This window comes from Gymnoscopelus braueri (genome assembly GCF_963280865.1).
Source record: "Gymnoscopelus braueri genome assembly, chromosome: 24".
In the NCBI taxonomy this organism is placed as follows: domain Eukaryota; kingdom Metazoa; phylum Chordata; class Actinopteri; order Myctophiformes; family Myctophidae; genus Gymnoscopelus; species Gymnoscopelus braueri.
Window position 1 is genome coordinate 23,276,993 of NC_137626.1, and position 21,379 is coordinate 23,298,371.

Genomic DNA, 21,379 nt, shown 5'->3' on the forward strand with positions numbered 1-21,379 from the left:
TCCAGAGAACTAGTATACATTGCACGGATCCAGTGCACTTCATTCCGTGGATAGTCGCCTAGAAACCCAGAAATTCCGTGCATATGTACATCTCTCCCTTTGTGACAAAACCATTTCGGAGGCGCGCAGTCTCAAGGGAATTGTCGCCACGTAAGGGGCCACCGAGCGAGCTAAAGCGAGCGAGTTGCCGTCCCGAACGTTGCGACATTCCCTTGTGCCTACTCAGCGCCGTTTGAGTTATGTACCGATAGGCACAGAATCGTACATTTTGTTGTGGGGACTGCTCTGCTTCCGGGTTTTTCCGGGTTGCGACTGGTTACGCCCACCGTGGGACTCGCCGTACATATGCACGCAATTTCTGGGTTTCTAGGCGACTATCCACGGAATGAAGTGCACTGGATCCGTGCAATGTATACTAGTTCTCTGGAGATCAGGCTGAACATTTCATTGCTTGTATGAGTGTGTGACATGAATTCACTAAACTAGTGCAGTACCTGTTATCTGTAGTTGGAGGCCTGTCTATGACTTCAGTCATCTACGTTGTCTCCACCGAACGCATATCTCCGCAAGGCCGTGTGACCTTCATTATTGATAGTTTTTGTGATCTTGTTACCCTACTGCACCTACAGTACTTATTGTTGCCAGACCCAGGGGGTCGGCCTACAGGAGGCTTTGTCGGTCGGTCGGTCTGTCCCTCTTTTCCTCTGCACACACGTCATGCGAAGTCCGGCCATTCAGATTTCAACCACTAGGGGTCTGGCAGTGCTCCGAGGAGCACCTTTTCTAGTTGCCTCTGGCAACTGAATTCCCCCAGGGGATCAATAAAGGTCTAACTCAATCAAGAAAGTCAACCAAAGAATACGATTTTTGGGTAGGATCTCGTTGGTCAGTAGGAATGCACTGAAGACATATAGCTGGAGCACTCATCCAATGTCATTTTGACTATGCATGCACCTCATGGTACTTTAGCACCTCAATGGCACTAAAATCAAAACTACAAACCTCTGAAAACAAACTAGTCAGACTACTACTAGACCTCCTCACACCTAGGAGGACTCACCTAACCCCTGCTCTTTATGCTAGGGTGGGATGGCTCAGAGTAGAGGACAGAGTACAGCAACTTGCAATGGGCCTGGTTTATAGATATTTTTTAGATATGGACCAGTGCCTACTTCAAAAGAGTGAGTAACGCCCACGTGCACAACACCAGAGAGAGCTCCACTGATCTCATTCCCCCCAGTGACACAAACATGAGGATGAAATGCGACTCCCTACCCTCCTTCAAAACCGCCATAAGAGCACCATAAAAGAGTGTATTTGAGGTGCTAGAGTACCATGGGGTGCATGCATAGTCAAAACGACATTGGAGAGTCAACCCAGATAGGTAATCTCTTCTTCCCTTGTGATAACATTGTCACCCACTCTGATCGTAAAGTCTGTGGCCTCACTGAGGTTAATTCTGGACCCTTCAGTCTGGTGGAGATAATTAGTTAATTATTATACTATTATTATTATTATAAATTATAATTTAGTCACAAAAAGGCAGCATGACGTGTCTTACATGTCATTTCACAGCATTCCACTGCAAAAAAATCATGTTCATTTGTTCTAACACAGGTTCGGAGTGCAAGGCAAAACGTACTTTATCAAAATGTACTTTATCTCTCATTGTTTTGCAAAAATCAGCCTCCTGGTGCCGCTATAACAAGCCCATGTAAAACATCTGGGGCAGAGGTTGTGCTCTGGCATCCATGGATTGTGTGTGCACAGTTTTACACAGGGGTGTACTGTGGATTTTTTAGCTAGTGAAGCGTTACGTCACGCCCACGTGCATGCGTTTGCATGCATTGAAATAACCTCTTTAATATGTAGGCCTTTTTATTAACCCAGAATAAACTGCATATCAAATTTATTCTCTTTACTTGCGTAATGGGGCCACTTCAGTGTTGTCATATGCATTTACCTGACAGACGTCACCTTTGTAATTTAATTAGCTCATGAATCCATCAGCCACTTATTCCAACTCTTTTGACTGCTTCAGACAGAACATCTGACACGTCCTACAGTATATGCCACTTAGCAGGTGACACAATGGACCATTGATATAGTATGCATCCAGCCATGTCGGTCATTCTTGTTAATTCACGCTGTGACACTCAGCGTCGGCAGCTTTTGTAAGCATGGGGCGAAAACTGTGAATGGCTGTTTGTGATCGATACCCGAGGTAGATGCACGCGGGTACACACGTGCATGTCCGTGCCTGTGCGAGCGTGTGTGCACCTTCAGAGCTGCAGTACCCCCCTAGTTTCCCGTTGATCGGGCCAACGGTGCCGGAGATTAGCTGTCCACAGATGGACGCCGACGGACCCACACACACGGACGGACGGACAGGGTGCAAAACATAGTCTCAGCCGCGCCTTCGGCCTGGCAGAGACAAACAGTCTAACACACACCTATCTCTGAAAATGTTGATGCAGCCTATAAGCTGTCACTGTTTAAAAAATTAAAATATAATAAAAAAATAAAATAAAAATGTATAGGGAAATGTGAAAGGAATGGCATAATAATAAAAAATATATATTAATGATATAATGTCCATAAAATCATAGTGTTTTGCAAATTATGTGGGGGTCCACTTGCAATATCCTCACGGTCCACCAGGGGTCCCCGGCCCACAGGTTGGGCATCACTGATGTAAACTCGACCATGAGGGGAGTAGGGGGAGGGACCAGATAAGAGCAAAGCGACAACCATTGGCTATTATGAATGCCATTGCAATGTGCCGGCTCACTCTCAACCCGTGTTGCCATGTCCGCTTATTATAAGCCACTTTGGGCTTGTTTTTCAGTGAAGTTGCTTAAATATTGATAGTTGCGGGCTTGTTTCTAAAGTGTAGTTGCTTATTTGGGCTTGTTTCCTAATGTTGTTTAAACCAGTGGTTTTCAAACATTAGTCATGTCAAGGACCCCCAAATGAATATGTATTTGTCTGCAGACCCCCCTATCTGAAAATATTTTATACCCCCAGCCCCATGCAAGATTTGTGTTGCTAAAATGTAAAAACATCCCCCCCCCCCCCACACACACATTTTCTTCAATACATATTTTTGAAAATAGCTGATATAAGTTCACAACGCGTCGCGAAGTGCTCGTGTGTTTTAGTCGCTTCTTTTTGGGCTTGTTTTCATAGACCCGGTTGCTTGTTTCTTTCCCGTAACCTGGCAACTCTGCCCAGTACCACTGAGGAGTAGCGCACACATCCAACACTCGGGAGAAGGACTTATTACTACTACTGCGTGGAGGAGAAGACATAGCTGCGTGTTTACTTCTTCCTCTGTGGAACATATTAGTGACATAGTGAAGTCATATCAATGAAGGAAAGACGCTCTTGCCAGAAGCTGTCTGTGAAGCCCGGCATGGAGCCCACTATGCAGCAGCAGAGCATCAAGTGTAAGATAGTGGTGGTCGGGGACAGTCAGTGTGGAAAGACTGCGCTGCTTCACGTGTTCGCAAAGGACTGCTTTCCAGAGGTGAGTTAAGTGTGTGCTGAACTGTCTCTGTAATACATTTATTCAACGCCCAAAACAATGACTACGTCATCATAATCATTATTATTAATATTGTTATAATAATAATATTAATATTATTATTAATATTATCATTATTTATTTATTATTATTATTATCATCATTATTATTAATTTACTCTGTAGCTTTACTGTGTTTTATCCTTTTGGCAGGTGTGTATGCATATGAATATTGTCAATACAATCAATCAAATTATTATTATTATTGTTATTATTATTATGTTGTAATAACCGCTCATCGTTAAGGGTTTGATTGTTTTCTACCATAATAAGATTACAGTTTTACACAGGATACTTAACTGTAGTCTATTACTCGTTCACTGAAAACTTGTGTTCAACTATTTCGTTAAGTAGGCCTATTATTAACGGACACATGAATGATGATGATCTAATGAATCTCTCTAACTGTTTTGTGACAGACTTACGTCCCCACGGTGTTTGAGAACTACACGGCCAGCTTCGAGATAGACACGCAGAGGATTGAGCTCAGTCTGTGGGACACCTCAGGTAACCAGTCTAACATCATCTTTTATCACTGCTGTGTTCCGCTGTAGCCTCCTCTATGTTGTGTTAACTTGTGTAGCCCAAGGCTTCTCAGACTTTTTCGTGTCAGGGACCCCCAGATTGATATGTATTTGGCCGCGGACCCCCATCTGAAAAGGTTTTGCCAGGGACCCCCAGAAGAGAAGATTTGTGTTAAAGAATTATCCAAATTATTCAACATTTTCGATATTGTTCCAAAATTCTCAAAAATAGCAGATGTACAAGCTCACAGCGTGGCACGAACTGTGAGCTTGTATATCTGCTATTTTTGAGTTGCCAACGTATAAATGGATAAAGTGGTTAAAATGATTGTGATGGTGTTTCAACCATATGCTGGGGACCCCCTGGAACCCCCACAAGGACCCCTGGGGGTCCCCGGACCCCACTTTGAGAACCACTGGTGTATCCTATATCTCAAAACGAGAACTTGCATGAGTTTTCTGGTTGCACACAGTGCTGAAACGGTCCGGGGATATCGATTAAGGCTTTTTAATCCGTCTAAATCAGTGGTTCTCAAACCTTCTCATGTCAAGGACTCTCAAATAATTATGTATTTGGCCACGGACCCCCCATCCGAAAATATTTTTGTGCTAGAGACCCCGATAAAACCTACAGTATAGGGTTGTGGTTGAACTGATTTTGAGGCTATCAAGGCCTATTAACAAATTTAGCTGGGGACCCCACTTTGAGAACCATGGGGGCCATTCAACATTTTCTATCCCCTCTGTGTTCCGCTGTATGTATCTATCTGTATGCTGTGAAACAGTATGGCTTGTGAGCTTGAGCTTTCTGGTCGCACAGTATTGAAACGGTCTGCAGCTATCGATTAAGGCTTTTTTTGATCAGTCTAAATGAGCGCTGGCATGTCCTCCAGACGTATTGGACGCTTGCCCCAATCCCCCAGTGACCCCCCTCTGAACATGCACAGCTTTCTGCCGCAGATTGGATTTGCGTGGAACTAGATTACCACTAATATTGAGTTAAAGTGTATTTTATGTCCCACCATATCTTAATTGATTAACGCTGGCTGACTGACACTAATGATTCTAACTGAATGATTCTGCAATTCGTTTCCACCAATAGTCGATTTAGGTAAAATATTTGTAGTCTCCAGGTGAGACAGCTCTGGTAAGGATGCAGTCACACAGTAGCTGGTTAGAGTTTTACTCATAATCGAAAGCTTTATAGGAAATTAGGTAGAATTCATTTGTGAGAATTAAGTAAAAAAAGGAATATTCTGAAAGCAGTGTTTCACAATGCTACTTAATTGATAGTTGGATAAACAGATAAGAGGACGGATGGACAGACAGACAGACAGACAGACAGACAGACAGATGGACGGAATAGAGCTCACATTCAGAGAAGCAGAGAAGATCAGCCTTGAAAGTGGAACGGAAACATGTGAAGACACTTGGAGGTCATGCTGTGCATTGCTGCTCCTTGAGGTTTTGAAATAGTTTCTGTGACCAGCACGTGTACAGGCTCTTAAACTGCTTAGTGCATAGATTGTTTGTGGAACAGAGGGCTTTATGTTCAACACCCAAACCAGCTGCCGTCCCCGTCCCGTGTGTGTGTGTGTGTGTGTGTGTGTGTGAGTGAGTGTGAGAGCTCACCCACTGGCCCATCCATCAATGCCCAGACATTGAATAGCACAGCAGTCAGGCGTGAGTTAGGCGTATGTCGTGTGTGATGGGCGGGGACAGGCTGACAGCCAGCTGTTGTGAGTCTTTGGGCTCCAGATTCCATTCCCGTTATCGTGAGTGATGTTTGAAAAGATGTTCTCACACACATCTCACTACTTGGCATGCAGACTTGGCTACTTTTCACGCTATCAAACACAAAGAGAGATTGGTACAGGAAGACACTTACCACTGCAATTAACAGGCTCATCCACTGTGCACCTCATTGAAAAGGCCATCAGCAGTGACACATTGATTTTCCATGACCCCTACAAACTGAACTGCTCTGTTATGTCTTTGCACACATACACCCCATTGTAATGTTGTGAATAGTGTAGAATAGTCTAGATATTTTTTCCTTTTTTAGCATTTAGCTTTAAACTACATTGCACAACAGTAGAAGAAGCTTAACTCCCAAGAGCGAGTGAGCGACAAAATGATGCCTAATTTATGCAAGGTAGTCACAATACATGGATCACATTTCAGTTGAATTGAAGACTTTATTTGCCCCAGCGCCTAGTGCACCCGATTTGGTTATATATATGTAATAGCAACATAAAATGACAAAAAACACTGCATGTTTTCCATCTCCTCCACATGCAGGGAACACCCTCGTATACCCAGCACACTGAGCACAGACCTGCATCTCTGGAATATTGATGCAGAAATGCAGAATGTTGCATGGATCATGCATGCAGTACTGGGAGGGGGTCTCTCTCCCTCCGTGAACATAAAACAACAGGGGAATGTGGTGCCTCTCTAGATCAGTGAGTCTGAGATACAGACAGACAGACCCACTGACCTCACCCAGTCCCAGATCCTCATCCCCCAGTCTCCCCTCCCCTCCCAGGTTGGCTGATTGATAGCTTTTGTCTTGACTGGTCTCCCCCCCACCTCCTCTTTGAACTGGTACCTTATCAGACATGCTACTGCCAATCGATCCGCCTGGTCCTGTCCCTCCTGAGGTGTAATGAGATGGAGGGAGGGGTGGAGTAGGTTAGGGTAGAGTCTTTTCATTGGGGGTGGTGGTGGTGGTGGTGGTCTGGAGATTGGGTGGGTGGGCCGCGGGGGCAATAGACAGGGACCACACATACAAAAACAGACACAGAGATAACGACATGCAAACACCTACACACACACACACACACACACACACACACACACACACACACACACACACACACACACACACACACACACACACACTCACACACACAGACTGTGGTGGCCATGTCTTTTGTTCTCTGGTCATTTGAGTGTCCTAATGACGTGTGTGTGTGTGTGTGTGTGTGTGTGTGTGTGTGTGTGTGTGTGTGTGTGTGTGTGTGTGTGTGTGTGTGTGTGTGTGTGTGTGTGTGTGTGTGTGTTCAGAAAGGGAGGGTGGTCAATTCTGGGGTAATTCAGTTCATTAAGGTAAATGTCTGGCAGTTATATTGCCTGCCATTTGTCCTCTTGCTCTCTCCGTCTCTCTCTCTGTCTCTGTCTCTCTCTCTCTCTCTCTTGATATTATTTTATTATATAAGCTGATATTGCTTCCTGGCCTGAGGGGCTGTGACTTTGCCTTTGAAGCAGCTCTGTGCTGTCTCAAGGAAGTGCTAGATTCTGTTTGTCCATTTCTGTCTGTCTTTCCCTTTGACTGTGTGTGTGTGTGTGTGTGTGAGTTGACATAGACACACAGAAAGAGAACGTCTCTCTGAGGACAGACACATAAACATATGTAATGTATGTCACATCACATGTAGGTATACTACCTGACTATACACACACACACACACACACACACACACACACACACACACACACACACACACACACACACACACACACACACACACACACACACACACACACACACACACACACGCACACACACACCCCCACACACACACACACACACACACACACACACACACACACACACACACACACACACACACACACACACACACACACACACACACACACACATACACATGCACGCACACACACAGTGGGGGTGGGGGGGGGCACCATTCTGCCATCAGCAGTCATTGTTGCTAGGGATCACATATCTGTGCTGAGCGATTGGAGCCGCATGTCTAACATTCCTCCAACTAAAGGTTGCTACTTCCCCTCCACAAAGACCTCTATTGTACACATGGCAGACATAGGTCCATAGCACTCCAAAGGAGAAGTACGCATTTCCACTTAAAATACCTCGTTAGGCCTCCAGAGGAAATCAAATCACGCTGGAATTCACTGTAACGTCCTGAGTGTCAATTTAACTCTGAGAGTCCATTTTTAACCCTCTCAGAATTGAATTTACATTCAGGAATTTCTGTTGCACCAGTGAGAACCAGTGAATCCAGTGGCAGTGTTATTGCTGGTGTGTGTGGGCGTAATGAGTACAGGCAGGGCAATCCCTAAAAGTATATCAAAACCGAAATGTTGAATCTTTCTCATGTAGGTTAATGGAATAAACGAGAAGCAGATCTTTTTCCTTTTTTTCCTTATATCTTAATGAATCAACACAAAAACAAACATTGTTTATAATAGACTAAATCGATTAGTCTGATTAACCATGTAACCATGTGCTATTTTCACTATTAAAACAAACAAATAATTAATTAATCGTAATCGAGGCAAAGTTTGAAATAATCGTGATATCGATTTGAAGTAGTATATCGCTCAGCCCTACTAGCCTGTCAAATGCAGCTGGGACTACCTCGGTACCGTGTGGGAATGTGTGTGAGAAAGAGAGAGAAGGAACAGGGTGGGTGTCTTCCTTCCTTCCAGATTTAGAACCCCTGTGGGGGGAACAATCACAGGAGCTAATTAGGTGACAGTCAGCAGCTGTGTGTGTGTGTGTGTGTGTGTGTGTGTGTGTGTGTGTGTGTGTGTGTGTGTGTGTGTGTGTGTGTGTGTGTGTGTGTGTGTGTGTGTGTGTGTGTGTGTGTGTGTGTGTGTGTGTGTGTGTGTACTCAAGCGAGTGCATGCTCGAGTGCATGCATGCTCGTGTGTGTGCATAGCTTGTGTGCACATCCTAGGATTTCCTCTCATCTGTCCGGTCCGCAGGAAAATGACCTCAAAGCCGCGTTGACACAGTGGCATGCCCTCACCTCAGCCCTAATGCAGTTACTGCGTCTAGACGAGAAAGGCCTATTTAAGGTCCTCTGACTTTACTTATTTTCTGACTGTATTAATTTGCACGAGTTCCTGTTCCTGTTTATTTTGTGCACTTTGAAAAGATGCATGAATTGCAACTGTAAAGTGAACATCATGTCAATCAATGTGACTCGGAGAATGTGGTCACGAGAATGAGACACAGCCAAGACTTCAAGGCAGGGTTCATGCTACATGCATGAAAACCTTACGCACGTGCTACAAACAGCAGGCCCCCATATGCAGTGCAAAAATGCAGGAACTTGTTAAAATTGTCAAAGGATTCTGCAAACATGCATAAAATTCCTTTCTAGCTAACGCCCTCAAAAGCTCATATGTTTTTTTATGTTATTTTTTCCAGGAGTTGGAGGCTATGAAAACCTTAAAACTTTGGGATGCGGTTTTGTGAGTGATGCTGAGAGACAGCCAGTGAAAATAGGACTTAAATTCTTGTGGCTAATCTCATCTCTGCCCTGTACTTCCCTTGCTATGTCACCGATAGCTTTTAATCCCTGTTAGCAAAATAAAACATTTCAATCAAGGCCTCTGGTTTGGTCAGTGTCATGTGTCACGTGCTTTTCTATCACCAGCAAAGCTACTTACGCAAAGTCAATAGAAAATGTCAGGATGTCAGGAAATGTCAGGACACTCCCACCAAACCATGGATTTTTCGAATCCCACTGAACCACACATATCAACACCCACTTTTCATCTGATAGCCCGACATAATGTTAGCTATGTTGACATTATAGTGTTAGTTGTCTTCAGGGATCAGCAGAGGAAAATGTATAATTGAATTGATGAGGTTATAATGTCAAAGGTCATTAAGAGAGACTTGTTTTCTAGTGTCATGGATTGTTGTTGTCTGTATGGCCAATTAAACCCCCCCCCCCATGGCTGTTTGGATTAGGAACACTAGATCTGTGTGCGTGCATTGGGAGTGTACTGTATTTGTGCATGTGCATGATAGTAGCTTGAGCTTCCTGACATTTCTCTAGAATCTGGTGTGAACAGGACTTCCCATAGATTCCTCCAGTTACAAAAAAAGCGAAATTCCCAAGATTCCTGGCAGTGGGTTCCGTGGGGTCAGAGCGTTCAATCCCCCGGCACCTGGCGAGTGTGGCCACATGGCCTTGACTCACCTTGACACTCCGCCACACTCCCTTGTTCGAGAGCTCACAGAGAGAGAGAGAGAGAGAGGTGTCCCTCACACATGGTCTCAATCCGTGGTGGAAGCCACATCCTAGCTCCATTTTCCATGGAAGATTTTCCACCTCTGTTCTGGGTTCAGATCAAACAAGGATTCTCGTAGTAGTCTGCAAATTTTCTTCCGCTGACTGTGTGGATCTACGTAGTCTGAGTCATGAGCTATAGTCCCACATCTTCAGTGGAAGCTTGTATTGTCCGGTTTTTAGTCGACTTCAATTAAATTTCTGCAGTGCCTTGTAACAGTGCTGCTGTATTGATCATATTCACACAGCAGCAATTTCGCTCTGTCATCATACTCAGGGTGGGGGTTGAGGGGGTGTAAGTGTGAGTCCTCTCCATCCATGTACTTTGTCAGTTAATCCTGTGATGATTGAGTGGGTTGTATTTGTACCAAAGCTAATTCTTTTGTATAAACATCATCTTTCACAACAAAGTATTGAAAACTGAATATCAAGAGAAGCCCATCGGTTTTCACGATCAATTAAACCTTGATTTGTCTTGAATTTGATGCTCTAGACCTCTCAGAGTCTGATTATTTTACTTTTTCATGCTAATTGTTGGCTGCTCGCCTCAAATTTAAACCTGACACAGCCTTCCACCTGTGTCTCCTTAACACTGTCTGCACTGTGGTAAACCTTCCTTACGTAACAACTTCAAAGGTCTGTGTGGTGTGGAATATATCCTTCAATGGCTTAATGTTATTACAGCTCACACGGTTTAGCTAAATCTAAATAATTTCATTTGGTCTGACTTTCATGGGAAGTGGAAGTGCTGTTGTCATACTATGTAACTGCACTTGTCAGCCAGTTTTCACATCACAGATTTTAAACAATTTGAGACGCAAGTCTCTCTTTATGTCTCTCCACTGGTTTAAACGATTGTCTTTTGTTCCTTCAGGGTCTCCGTACTACGACAATGTGAGACCTCTCTCCTACCCGGACTCCGACGCCGTCCTCATCTGTTTCGACATCAGCCGGCCGGAAACCCTCGACAGTGTCGTGAAAAAGGTTTGTTGTTGCTGTCTGTCTGTCTCTCTGTCTCATTCAAATGTCATTTAAATTCAAAGCAGCACCATCCTTTTATCTGCTCCAGAGGGGTTAAAAGTCCCAGTTAAAGTCCACTCCAGAGACTTTATAGCTGTGAGGTGTGCTTAGGTGGTCAGTATCTTGTGATATACAGTGTGAGCATGCGCATGCTCGCTGGTGACCAAAAAGCCACCAAGGCCCTAGGCCCACGTGGAAAAGTCAGAGTATAATGACTTGAGTGTAATGCAGTCTCCCTCTCCCCTTTTCTTTTGCATTGGTGCCCTTAGGGCACAGTTGCCACAGAGGTACCGCAGCAGTAGCCAATAACCTGTGGTTGTACAGTATGACTCTCAGGTGTGCATGTGTTGCATGATGCGTCTGTGTGTAATGCAAAGCCGGAGTGTTACTGCAGAAATGACAAGTGAACTTTTCCAGTTCAAAGAAAGATTAAAAAGAAAACAACGACTGCAACAGAACAGGAAGGATCAATCATGCAAGTCTTGGTCAGAAAGGCCTATGGAGATAATTTCCCCCCCAAACAATCGCTTCAATTATTGGACTGATTTCAGTCGTGGGAATGTCTAGACAATCAGACTTAAATGGTCTAGGCTTTCGTGTGTGTGCTAACAAGCATGCAAGGTTTAGTAGTGGGTTTTTATCAAAATGTGAACTCTATCCCCAACTGACCAGCCAGCCTGCCCACGGCCACATTAGCCTCAGAGGATTTTCTCCAGTGAAATGCCATTGATCACAGAACACCTATTGTTTTCCGGGAGGAAGCCATGGGGATTACGTGCGGCTTGCTTTCCAGGGTTCAAAGCGCGACGGTCCATGTGAGAGGGAGCAGGAAGTGGCTACTTTAACCTTGGTACTTAAAGGGCGGGCGAGGGGGCGGATAAAGATCTCTGCCTCACAAAGTGCTGCTTGTGGCGATGGAGGATCTCGTATCGGTTGCTTCTTGACTCGTCCTGATTACTACCCCCGATGCCCTTCTTTATGCTGGCACTGGGGTCATCACCATGCATGCTTGCAAGCGGATCCCGTGAGCGTTAGGTTACACTACATGCTCTCACTACTACACTCTTAGCTAGAAAGGTCCTAAGGTTTCAATATTGAGCCAGTTGGTTCAATAAAATAACTGGATTCTTTATGAACAACTATATGAACTGGTTACATATAGAACCTTTTTAGCCCTGCTAGAGGTGTCTGTCCGTCCATCAATCCAACTCTTTGGTCCCCAACAGTATATCTCGAAATCTACTGGCTGTATCGAAATGGAATTCGACCCCTACTGATTTTAGTGACCCCATGGCCTTTCCTCTAGTGCCACCCTTAGGCCAACATTTCCACTTGCACACAAGATATCTCAAAATCTAATGGGGCAGATTGCAGGCCCTACTGATGACCCTACTGACTGACCCTATTGACCCCATGGCCTTGCCTCTAGCGCAACACCTTGTTTTCTGCTTTAAAGTCACTCACTTTGTAGGTTTATTAACCTTAAAGCTTTTGCTGTTGTTGTTAATATTTGTTAATTAATTAATTAATCAATTGTGAATATATAATAATAATTACCCACCTACTCACACACAAACACAAATTTGAACGAACAAGAAATAGACAAACAAACAAACAAAACACAAAACATAAAAAATAAACCACTTGCCAGTTCAGGCATGCAGAAAGTAAACTCCACAAACTCCCAATTTTTTTTTTTACTTATGCCTCGGGCAATCAGGCAGCCATTAGTGTCAACCCCTGCAAGGTATGAGTGACACCCTCATAAATAAGCAAGTTGTGGTCCAGTGAGAGCTCTGCTGCACCGAGCGAATCATAGCCAGCAGCTGCGCCCGGGTGGGGAGCTCACAGGCAGGGAGGAGAATGACAAACACCCAGTGCTCATCTCTAGTGCCCAATTGTTTGTAAACGATTTATATATGTTTGGGGTAATTTTAATGTCTACTCTGGCTTTTTAAATTTTTATCGGGGGGCTGAAAAATTACTTTTTTCATTTATATTTTTTTTGGGGGGAAATGAATAAAATAAAAAAGAAACATTTAATAAAATAAATGAAAAAAGTAATTGAAAAAACACGGCCCCTCACATATTAGAAGGACAATATCAGTCACCAGAACCAAGGACGGGTGTTTTCAATTAATCTAGCATGGTTAAAATGGAGTTACAGTGGGTTTGTATAGGAAGGGGGCATGCCAGGCAACGTAAAAAACTGTCTGGGGTGCTCACAAATGCCGTTTAAGACGTTAAAATGACCCCATGTTTGAAAGTGAAATATCCCTTTAAGATGGCTTTGGGACTCAGCCCGGTTGGGTTCATTTGGGATCTGCAGAGGTAGAGGAAAATAAGTTCTCAGCCTTGGGCTTTGGTACATTTCCCAGGTTATGTGTCTGCAGTGTTTCCTCTGTAGCTGCAGGGGTGTTGGTTATAATATTTTCATAAATTGTGCACTTCTGTGGTGTGTGTAGCTACGTTAAAGTGCAGTCGAGCAAGGCACCAAGCTCATTGTAAGCACATCAATTCTTAGCATGAATACTGTATGTTTCAGTGATTGAACTGACAGCTTGTGTTCTCCTCAGTGGAAAGGAGAGATCCAGGAGTTTTGCCCCAACACCAAGATGCTGCTGGTGGGCTGTAAGTCGGATCTGCGAACTGACCTGAGTACACTGGTGGAGCTGTCCAATCACAGGCAGTCACCTGTCTCCTACGATCAGGTACACTGCTCTACAATTAGCAGGCTATTTGTTTCAGTTTCAGCGATTAATAACTCAATATTGTATGTCTTTGACCGAATTATGGACCGAAGTATTCTTGTTTAGTCTGACTCTGAAGTCAGCTGAATAGTCACAAATGTTTTTTAACCCATTAAGACCGGGAAAACCTATACGTTGCTATACCTTCAAAACCGGGAAAGCATCTGTGTCATTTTAGATGTTGTGCTATGTATATAGCAACAACCAGGATTTGTTTAGACTAGGTCAGTTTTCCAAAAATCTTAAACCCGAAGGCAAATTGTGTTAATTTATGACACACATGTTTTTTAGGGGTACTAAGGTGTGCTGAATCCAAATCTGCTGTGTGTCAAGCTCAAAAATGGCCGCTAAGCCCTCAAAATGGACCATTTAAAGATGGCGGCCACCACTATGCTGAAACATAATAAAACACTATATGTTTGATTAAACAAGGTAGAAAATAGACTGAAATGTGCTTTTTTATGTTTACATATATGGGGAATACAATGAAATATTCTGATATAAGATCAATTGTGAAGGAACCACTTTTATATAATTTATATTGTGAAAATTGGCCTCTTTGGTAATGAAGAATGTTTTTTTCTTTTCCTTTTTTTTGGGTTGTTAATGAATAATTGCTTTAAGATGTACAATTGCCTTAATTTGTGTTTCTGACTTGTATTTGCAGGCAGCAGACACATGGACTTAGTCCCAGTCATCCTCAGTGTTCTGGCAGGTGTTGCCAAGTTTCTTGCAATTACACGCTTCAATGCACTCCATACGTACTTTCCTGCAGCCACAGCGTTGGCTGAGACATCCCTTTGTGCAACTGCATGACGTGATCTCCCTGCATGCTTTTGGCATAGGTGGCAGAGAAAGCAGCCGTGGCACCAACTGACCATTCAGGTGCATCCATCCCATTTCGGTCACTGGAGGAAGATCAGGATGTGGCAAGTGAGCTTGGTTCCAGACAAGAGCTTGATAGTGGGAACGCATGATGTGAAACTTTGCTGCATCTGAGGTTGGTGGCAGAGTCTCTTGTGCACGACCTATACAAAACAACTTGACTCTTGCTTCATTGCATGTATCAACTTCAGGCACACCGTATATCTTACAGATTAATTTCTCTGTTGACCTCGCTATGTCTACTGTGAGAGGGCCTTTTCCAAGCCCAATGAGATCTGTGTGATGTTGCTGGAACACCTGCAGGGCTGTTTTCTTACTGTGGCCACTGAACTGAGACACGCTGTCACAGCCAGTGACAGCATGGAAGGCAAGTAGTGTGTCAACTTGATCAGCAGAAAGCAACGTGCGAATTTCATGTACTGGAAGAGAGACTTCAAGATCTGGATCCGATGACTTGACAGTGGTCACTTCGGCAAACCCCCCTGATACAATGATGGTTAGATTATTTGGGCTGTGTTTAATCAGATGGTTTGAAAGCAATAGAGCAAGGTCTGCTTTATTTTCCTCAAGTGCCATGAAGCTAGACCAGTCTGGTGGAAGAGGAACGGACTCGTTCTCTATTTTACGACGTATTGGTCGGTGGCGCTGCTTGCGTTTAATCCTTGTGCCTGCTTTGATCGTTAGCTCTTGATACCTGTCAAAGACTACATCAATCCTCTGGCAGTTTTCTCCCATTTTAAGAACAGCTCCAGCAAACATGTTGGCATATTCACCAAATGTTCTAATGCCAGGTTGCATTCCTAGTGCCATCACGAGTGCATGGCCATCAATGAGCAGGCAGCTGGAATCATCAAGTGTAACTTTTGCAGGGGTTTGGACTTGTTCTGTCAGTATGTTTACTAGCACAGATTTGTTTGTGGAATGTAGACTACCATAAGTTGTCGCCAAAGATAGTGGGATGGTCATGAGTTCATGTGTAAGGATGTTTTCAAGGTTTACCTGGCGCCCTGCTCTGTAAGCTGTAATGAGCCTTTGTAGAATGTTCCTATCCACTTTGATAGTGTTTTGCTTGCCCTTGGAAAGTTGCTCAACTTCATATAAAGAGGCAAATGTCTTGGCCTTATTCTTTCGAATAGGTGATTTCAGAGCCAGGTGCTGGTCACTATCTGGAGGCTCATATAGACGTTTCTCGACTTGTCCAAGTTCTTCTGCATTAAGCAGAGATTCCTGAATCTCAGATGTGACTACATCCTTGTTGATCATGTTTTTCAATGTGTCTCCACCATCTTGAAACACACCATGCTGTTTCAATGACACAACTATCCTGCCTTCATCAGAGTCGTCTTTCTCCATTCTTTTTGCCAGACCCAGGGGGTCGGCCTACATGAGGCTTTGTCGGTCGGTCTGTCCCTCTTTTCCTACCCAGCCATTCAGATGTCGCATGACGTCACCTCGACGTCACCTTTAGTATTTAACCACTAGGGGTCTGGCACATCCAGGTCTCCTGGTCTAGTTTTTGTGCACTCATTGTGTGTGTACTCATCATCTTCATTGCCTGATGTCATTCCTAGCAAAGCTGATGTCTGAGAAACTATGTCTGTCCTCAGATTATATGACAATGTCCATCTACTCACTGCAGACGCTATTCTGGTATTTATGTGTGTGTGTGTGTGTGTGTGTGTGTGTGTGTGTGTGTGTGTGTGTGTGTGTGTGTGTGTGTGTGTGTGTACACACAATTGTATTGTGGACAGTCGTTTCTCTTTGGAGCGGATAAAGTTGGTTGGAACAATATTCACCAATAAATGACAATTTTCACAATATATGAGTTTTAAGCAGTTTCCTCACACTTGATTTCAAATCAAAATATCTAATGAAAAACCTGAAAAAAATCTGAAAACCTATTAAAAAATATATATATCAAGTTTCTACCTTGTTTAGTCAAAAAGATGCTTTGTAATATATTACAGCATAGTGGCGGCCGCCATCTTTAAATGGTCAATTTTGAGGGCTTAGCGGCCATTTTTGAGCTTGACACACAGCAGATTTGGATTCAGCACACCTTAATACCCCTAAAAAACATGTGTGTCATAAATTAACACGATTTGCCTTCAGCACTTTAAATAAGCACATTTTCTGAAATCCTGCCTAGTCTATAAATTCTTTGAATAAGAAATAGAGTTTTTTCTGAAAACTTTGGTTAGGATTTAGAGGGCGTTTTTAAAATCGGCTTCAGGTTTAAATGGGTTAATGGAGGATTTATAATTTTGCAATGCCAATACAGTCATTACAGCTTCACTCATGAATGAGCTGACATTGTGTTCTAGTTTACGTCACCCTTGATTTATCCCTTAAAGAAGGGAAATACCTACATCATGGTGACACAATTCAATCCCTCACTTGCCCGAAACGCTTGGCATTTACCGTTCGATGGTGACTAAAGTGGACCCCCCCCCCCCTCTCTTTCTCTCTTCCTCCCCCAGGGCTCCAGCATGGCTAAGCAGATTTCGGCGCCCTATATCGAGTGCTCCGCCCAGCAGTCGGAGAACAGTGTCAGGGACATTTTCCACGTGGCCACGTTGGCCTGCGTCAACAAGAGCAGCAAGAACGTCAAGCGCAGCAACAAGGCCGCCCGCTCCGCCACCAAGCGGATCTCTCACATGCCCACGAGGCCCGACCTGGCAGCCGTGACCTCTGACCTCCGTAAGGACAAAGCCAAAAGCTGCTCGGTCATGTGATTGGGCGGACTCTGACTTGAAGTGGGAGGAGGGGGGGGTATTACCAAGGAAAACAGAGCGCAGCGCAACAGGATGGTAGCTGGCAGGTGAATGCCCCTTCCTTCTACCTAAAATGCTGTTTTTTTTTTTTTTTTTATACGCTCCATCCCATGTACTGTACGTACAATACAGTACGTGCTGGTGGAAAACACTGTGCCAATGAAAATGGGAACTCTTTAGTCTCTTTTCGACTACAACAACTAAGTGAACCATGCTGTGTAACGTTTTCCCAAGTTCTGGATTTGTTTCCATACACTTCTGGGAACCCAGAACTTCAAACTTCTTTTTTTTAATAGTGAAAATAGCAGATCTACAAGCTCACAATGAGTCACGTATAGCTTGTATCGCTTTTTTATGAGTTTTCTTTTTTGTTTGTTAAGGATGTACCTCCCCATTAACGGGGTGGTTATGGTATAATGGAAGCATAAACAAAAAAACATCACAGAACGTCACAGGTTCTGGAAAGTTTCAGGTTTCCGGAAGGTTCTGGGTTACCTAATGTAGCGGAAAAGAGTTTTTATTGTATTTTACACAGTACCTTCCCAGTGTCTCCACAAACCTCCCCCACCAGACGAGGAAGCTATCCGTCGACACGCTGCGCTCCGGGAAGTGACACGTTTCCTCTGAGGCGGATGAAGACAGGAAGCAGTCATGTCCTTTCCACAGGAATAGGAAATGGGTGGGGGGGGTCGCTAGTAGGGTTTCTCTTGTAAAAATAAGGTTATGACAACATGTTTTGGACTAGAGCCAAAGCTGGTTACATTGGTCAGCTGACAAGCGAGTTTGCAAGTCAGACCACCTGGGACACATGAATGGGCCTCGTTTGCACTGGATTAAAAGGCTCCAAAGTTCAGCAAAGTTTTGAACTCGTTCATTCTCACGCCACCTCCTGTAACTGTAAAATAGTCTACCAATTACACGCCAAATTTTGCCAAAATTTTAACGTTCATGTCATGTTATTGCCCCTGTCTCCCATATTTCTTGTCAATGTAATACAAAAGCATCAGTCAGTGTATCTCCATTATTGTTTTGTATTATCTGGACGGGTTTCAACCAAATAAAAGGCATGCTGTTGTGTTGGGAGCTGAATAGCTCTATTGATCAGGGTAGTACAGAAGCTATAGAATTATAATTCTTTGCCAGCCAGTCACCCATTGTATGTCCATTCATCTGAGCTCAGTGTCTCTGGCTGTTTAATGACATTCCACTGTTTCATTGTTATACAGCAGATTTTGTACATGCTGATATGAATGGAGTCCTTTCTATTATAATGTACTGCTGAACCATAGGTACTAAAGGTAGCTGCACACTACACCAGAACAACAACCGAAGTCAGTTTGGTTCGGGATGGCTCCCCGATCCGAAATAAATGTCTGACAGACAAATTTCATGTCTTACTGCCTCAGAACACAACTGTGTTCTGGAAGCCAGACCCCGCCCAGGCACCCCCACCACTGTAGTGTGTACACTACAGCCAGCAGCACTGCTGGAGCCGATGGTTAAATTAACACCTGGATTTTGAGACCGTGACACGCTCTGGGAATTTGTGACGGAGGTATGGAGGTTTTGCCCTTTCTAACGTTAGGTTGTGTTTATGAATGGTCACTAAAGAGAGATTTCAGAGGTGTCTGTGCCTCCGGGAAGTTGACTCGGGTCTCTTCCCAACTACCTCTGCTTTTCACTGGCTTCACTGCTGACAGAATGAACTTGAAGCTGGGCTGAATGAATGCAGAACGTCTGACCAACGTCTGACAAATCACAGTAGCCAAACAATTTCAGGTAGTCGCAACAGGTAGTCGGAGGCACAGAACACCCACATTTAGTTCTGATCCTGCCCACCCGAACCTCTGAATATTGTAGTTTTGGACCAGCCGAACCGAACAAATTTAGTTTTCTCTGGGGTATAATGCACTGGGCTTAAGTCACCATCTAAGAAGAAATGTTTGACAAGTGGATTTTTATGACTAATGGGTGAATTTGCACCATGACATATCCGTACAACTTTCCAGGCTTTTTGAAATATACTCAGAAAAACATAACAAAAATTCGTACATGATGTAAAACATATTTCAGTTGACTAACCCTAGATACCAAATAGTTCACTAATTGAGTAAGCCAGGTGAGCTCTCGTACGTTGATCACCCATTTCTGCTATGCAACAGTATGGACTTACACTTGAAGGATGGCATCCCTATTTTGGGGTGAACCTTCAGCAAAAATAGCAGATCTATTATCTATGCGTTGCAAGCTTGTAGATCTGCTATTTTCTGCGAAGAGATTTGGTGTAGAGGGGAAAGGAGAGGGCCTAGTAGACCCCTGGGGGACCCCGGTCAACAAAGTATATAGGGTTTAAGTGGTTAAACATTGAATCATGAGAAGTGGGACTCAGGTCAACAAACAGCTTGAAAACAAAGATAAGCTCTCTAAATGTATTCTGTAAAATCATTTATCTTGGCTTATGTTTCGGATATCATCTTCTATCATTGGAGGGTATTCTTAAATGCATCTCTTGGTGTTGGGGTGAAAACCTTGCAATTCAACACTTTCCCTGCCGATTAAATGGTTTCATGAAACTGACATGGGCGTGTAAGATTAAGGGGTTCTGATCTGACAACGACAGTTCTGTAAGAGGGTAAATGATTAATAAAAGCTATTGATGCACTTTGTTATGAGGCCAAACATGCTTGGCTAAAAGGCTTGACTCTCCAACACGTGTTCGAACACTTTCAAATACACAAGATTATTAGTATATTGTATTTTATCCCTGATGTGGGATCTGCATTTTGGGATGTGTTGTGTTGTCCTTGTGTACATTACCTTTTTTATTTGTCTTGTTTTTGAATGTTGATGCCACTTTTAAATGTCTTTCCCCAATGATGTTGCCACGATATTTATTGACTTGTATATTCTCCCTTTTGAATAAATGCAAACTTGATTAAGTAGAGGTCTATTTTGTGTTTATTGGTGGGCTGAAAGCTGTGCTGGTAAAAGTAATGATATGGTGCTTTTATAGCACTGTGGATTTACTTTCCTGTATGCAAATTCCAATCATCCTATTGCTATAAAGGTATTTTCTGTAACCACCTAGATTCAATAGGTTCCAAAGGTTCAAATCACAGGAATGTAAAATAATACGGGAGGGGGGTGTGGATAAGTAATGCTGTACCCTCTCTCCAGACAATGGTCAAGGTGACCTTGACAAAAACACTTAACCCCTGCAAGGCACTCAACCACTTTTGCTATTTTGAGCATGTCATAATAGACAAAAGATTTAAAAAATGTTCCGATCTTGTAATTCGGCTACTTTCTTTAGATTAAGTAATAAGTATAGTATACTATATGATTAACCGTACAGCTGCTCCAGTGGACCTGCACAGTGTCCAGCAGCAGATATCTGTGGTTCTAACACACAGCTCTAGAAGTGTGCAATGTATATGAAATGATACTGCATAATTTGCTCCAAAGTCGGATAAATAAAGGAAATGAATGTTCCTAACAATGTGGTTCAATTTATAGATAGACACAGTAGATTTAGGAAACAGATAATGTCATAGAGTCAGTGACAGACTCCCGAGGGTCAGAGAATGGAAAAACGGTTTTCTCGCTAAAATCTATTTATCACACAATGACTTGGCCATATACGCATGAGAGCAGAAAGCCTAATGTATTTGTGATGGTAATGTGAATGCATTAGGCTGTCAGGTGTGCCAGGTGAATAATATGTCAAAGGTGACAGATGAACTTCAGTTAGGAGAAATTACATCCTTGGG

At 43.5% G+C, this 21,379-nt stretch overlaps 1 protein-coding gene across 1 annotated transcript; it reads left to right on the plus strand.

Annotated features, from left to right (window-relative positions):
• Nucleotides 1-3,288: 3,288 nt before the first annotated feature.
• Nucleotides 3,289-20,528, plus strand: rnd3a (Rho family GTPase 3a). The gene is made up of 5 exons (XM_080422350.1): nucleotides 3,289-3,529; nucleotides 4,005-4,092; nucleotides 11,055-11,164; nucleotides 13,777-13,911; nucleotides 17,316-20,528. The coding sequence occupies exons 1-5, from the start codon at nucleotides 3,371-3,373 to the stop codon at nucleotides 17,568-17,570; spliced, it is 747 nt and encodes a 248-aa protein (XP_080278476.1). The 5' UTR covers nucleotides 3,289-3,370; the 3' UTR covers nucleotides 17,571-20,528.
• Nucleotides 20,529-21,379: the final 851 nt, after the last annotated feature.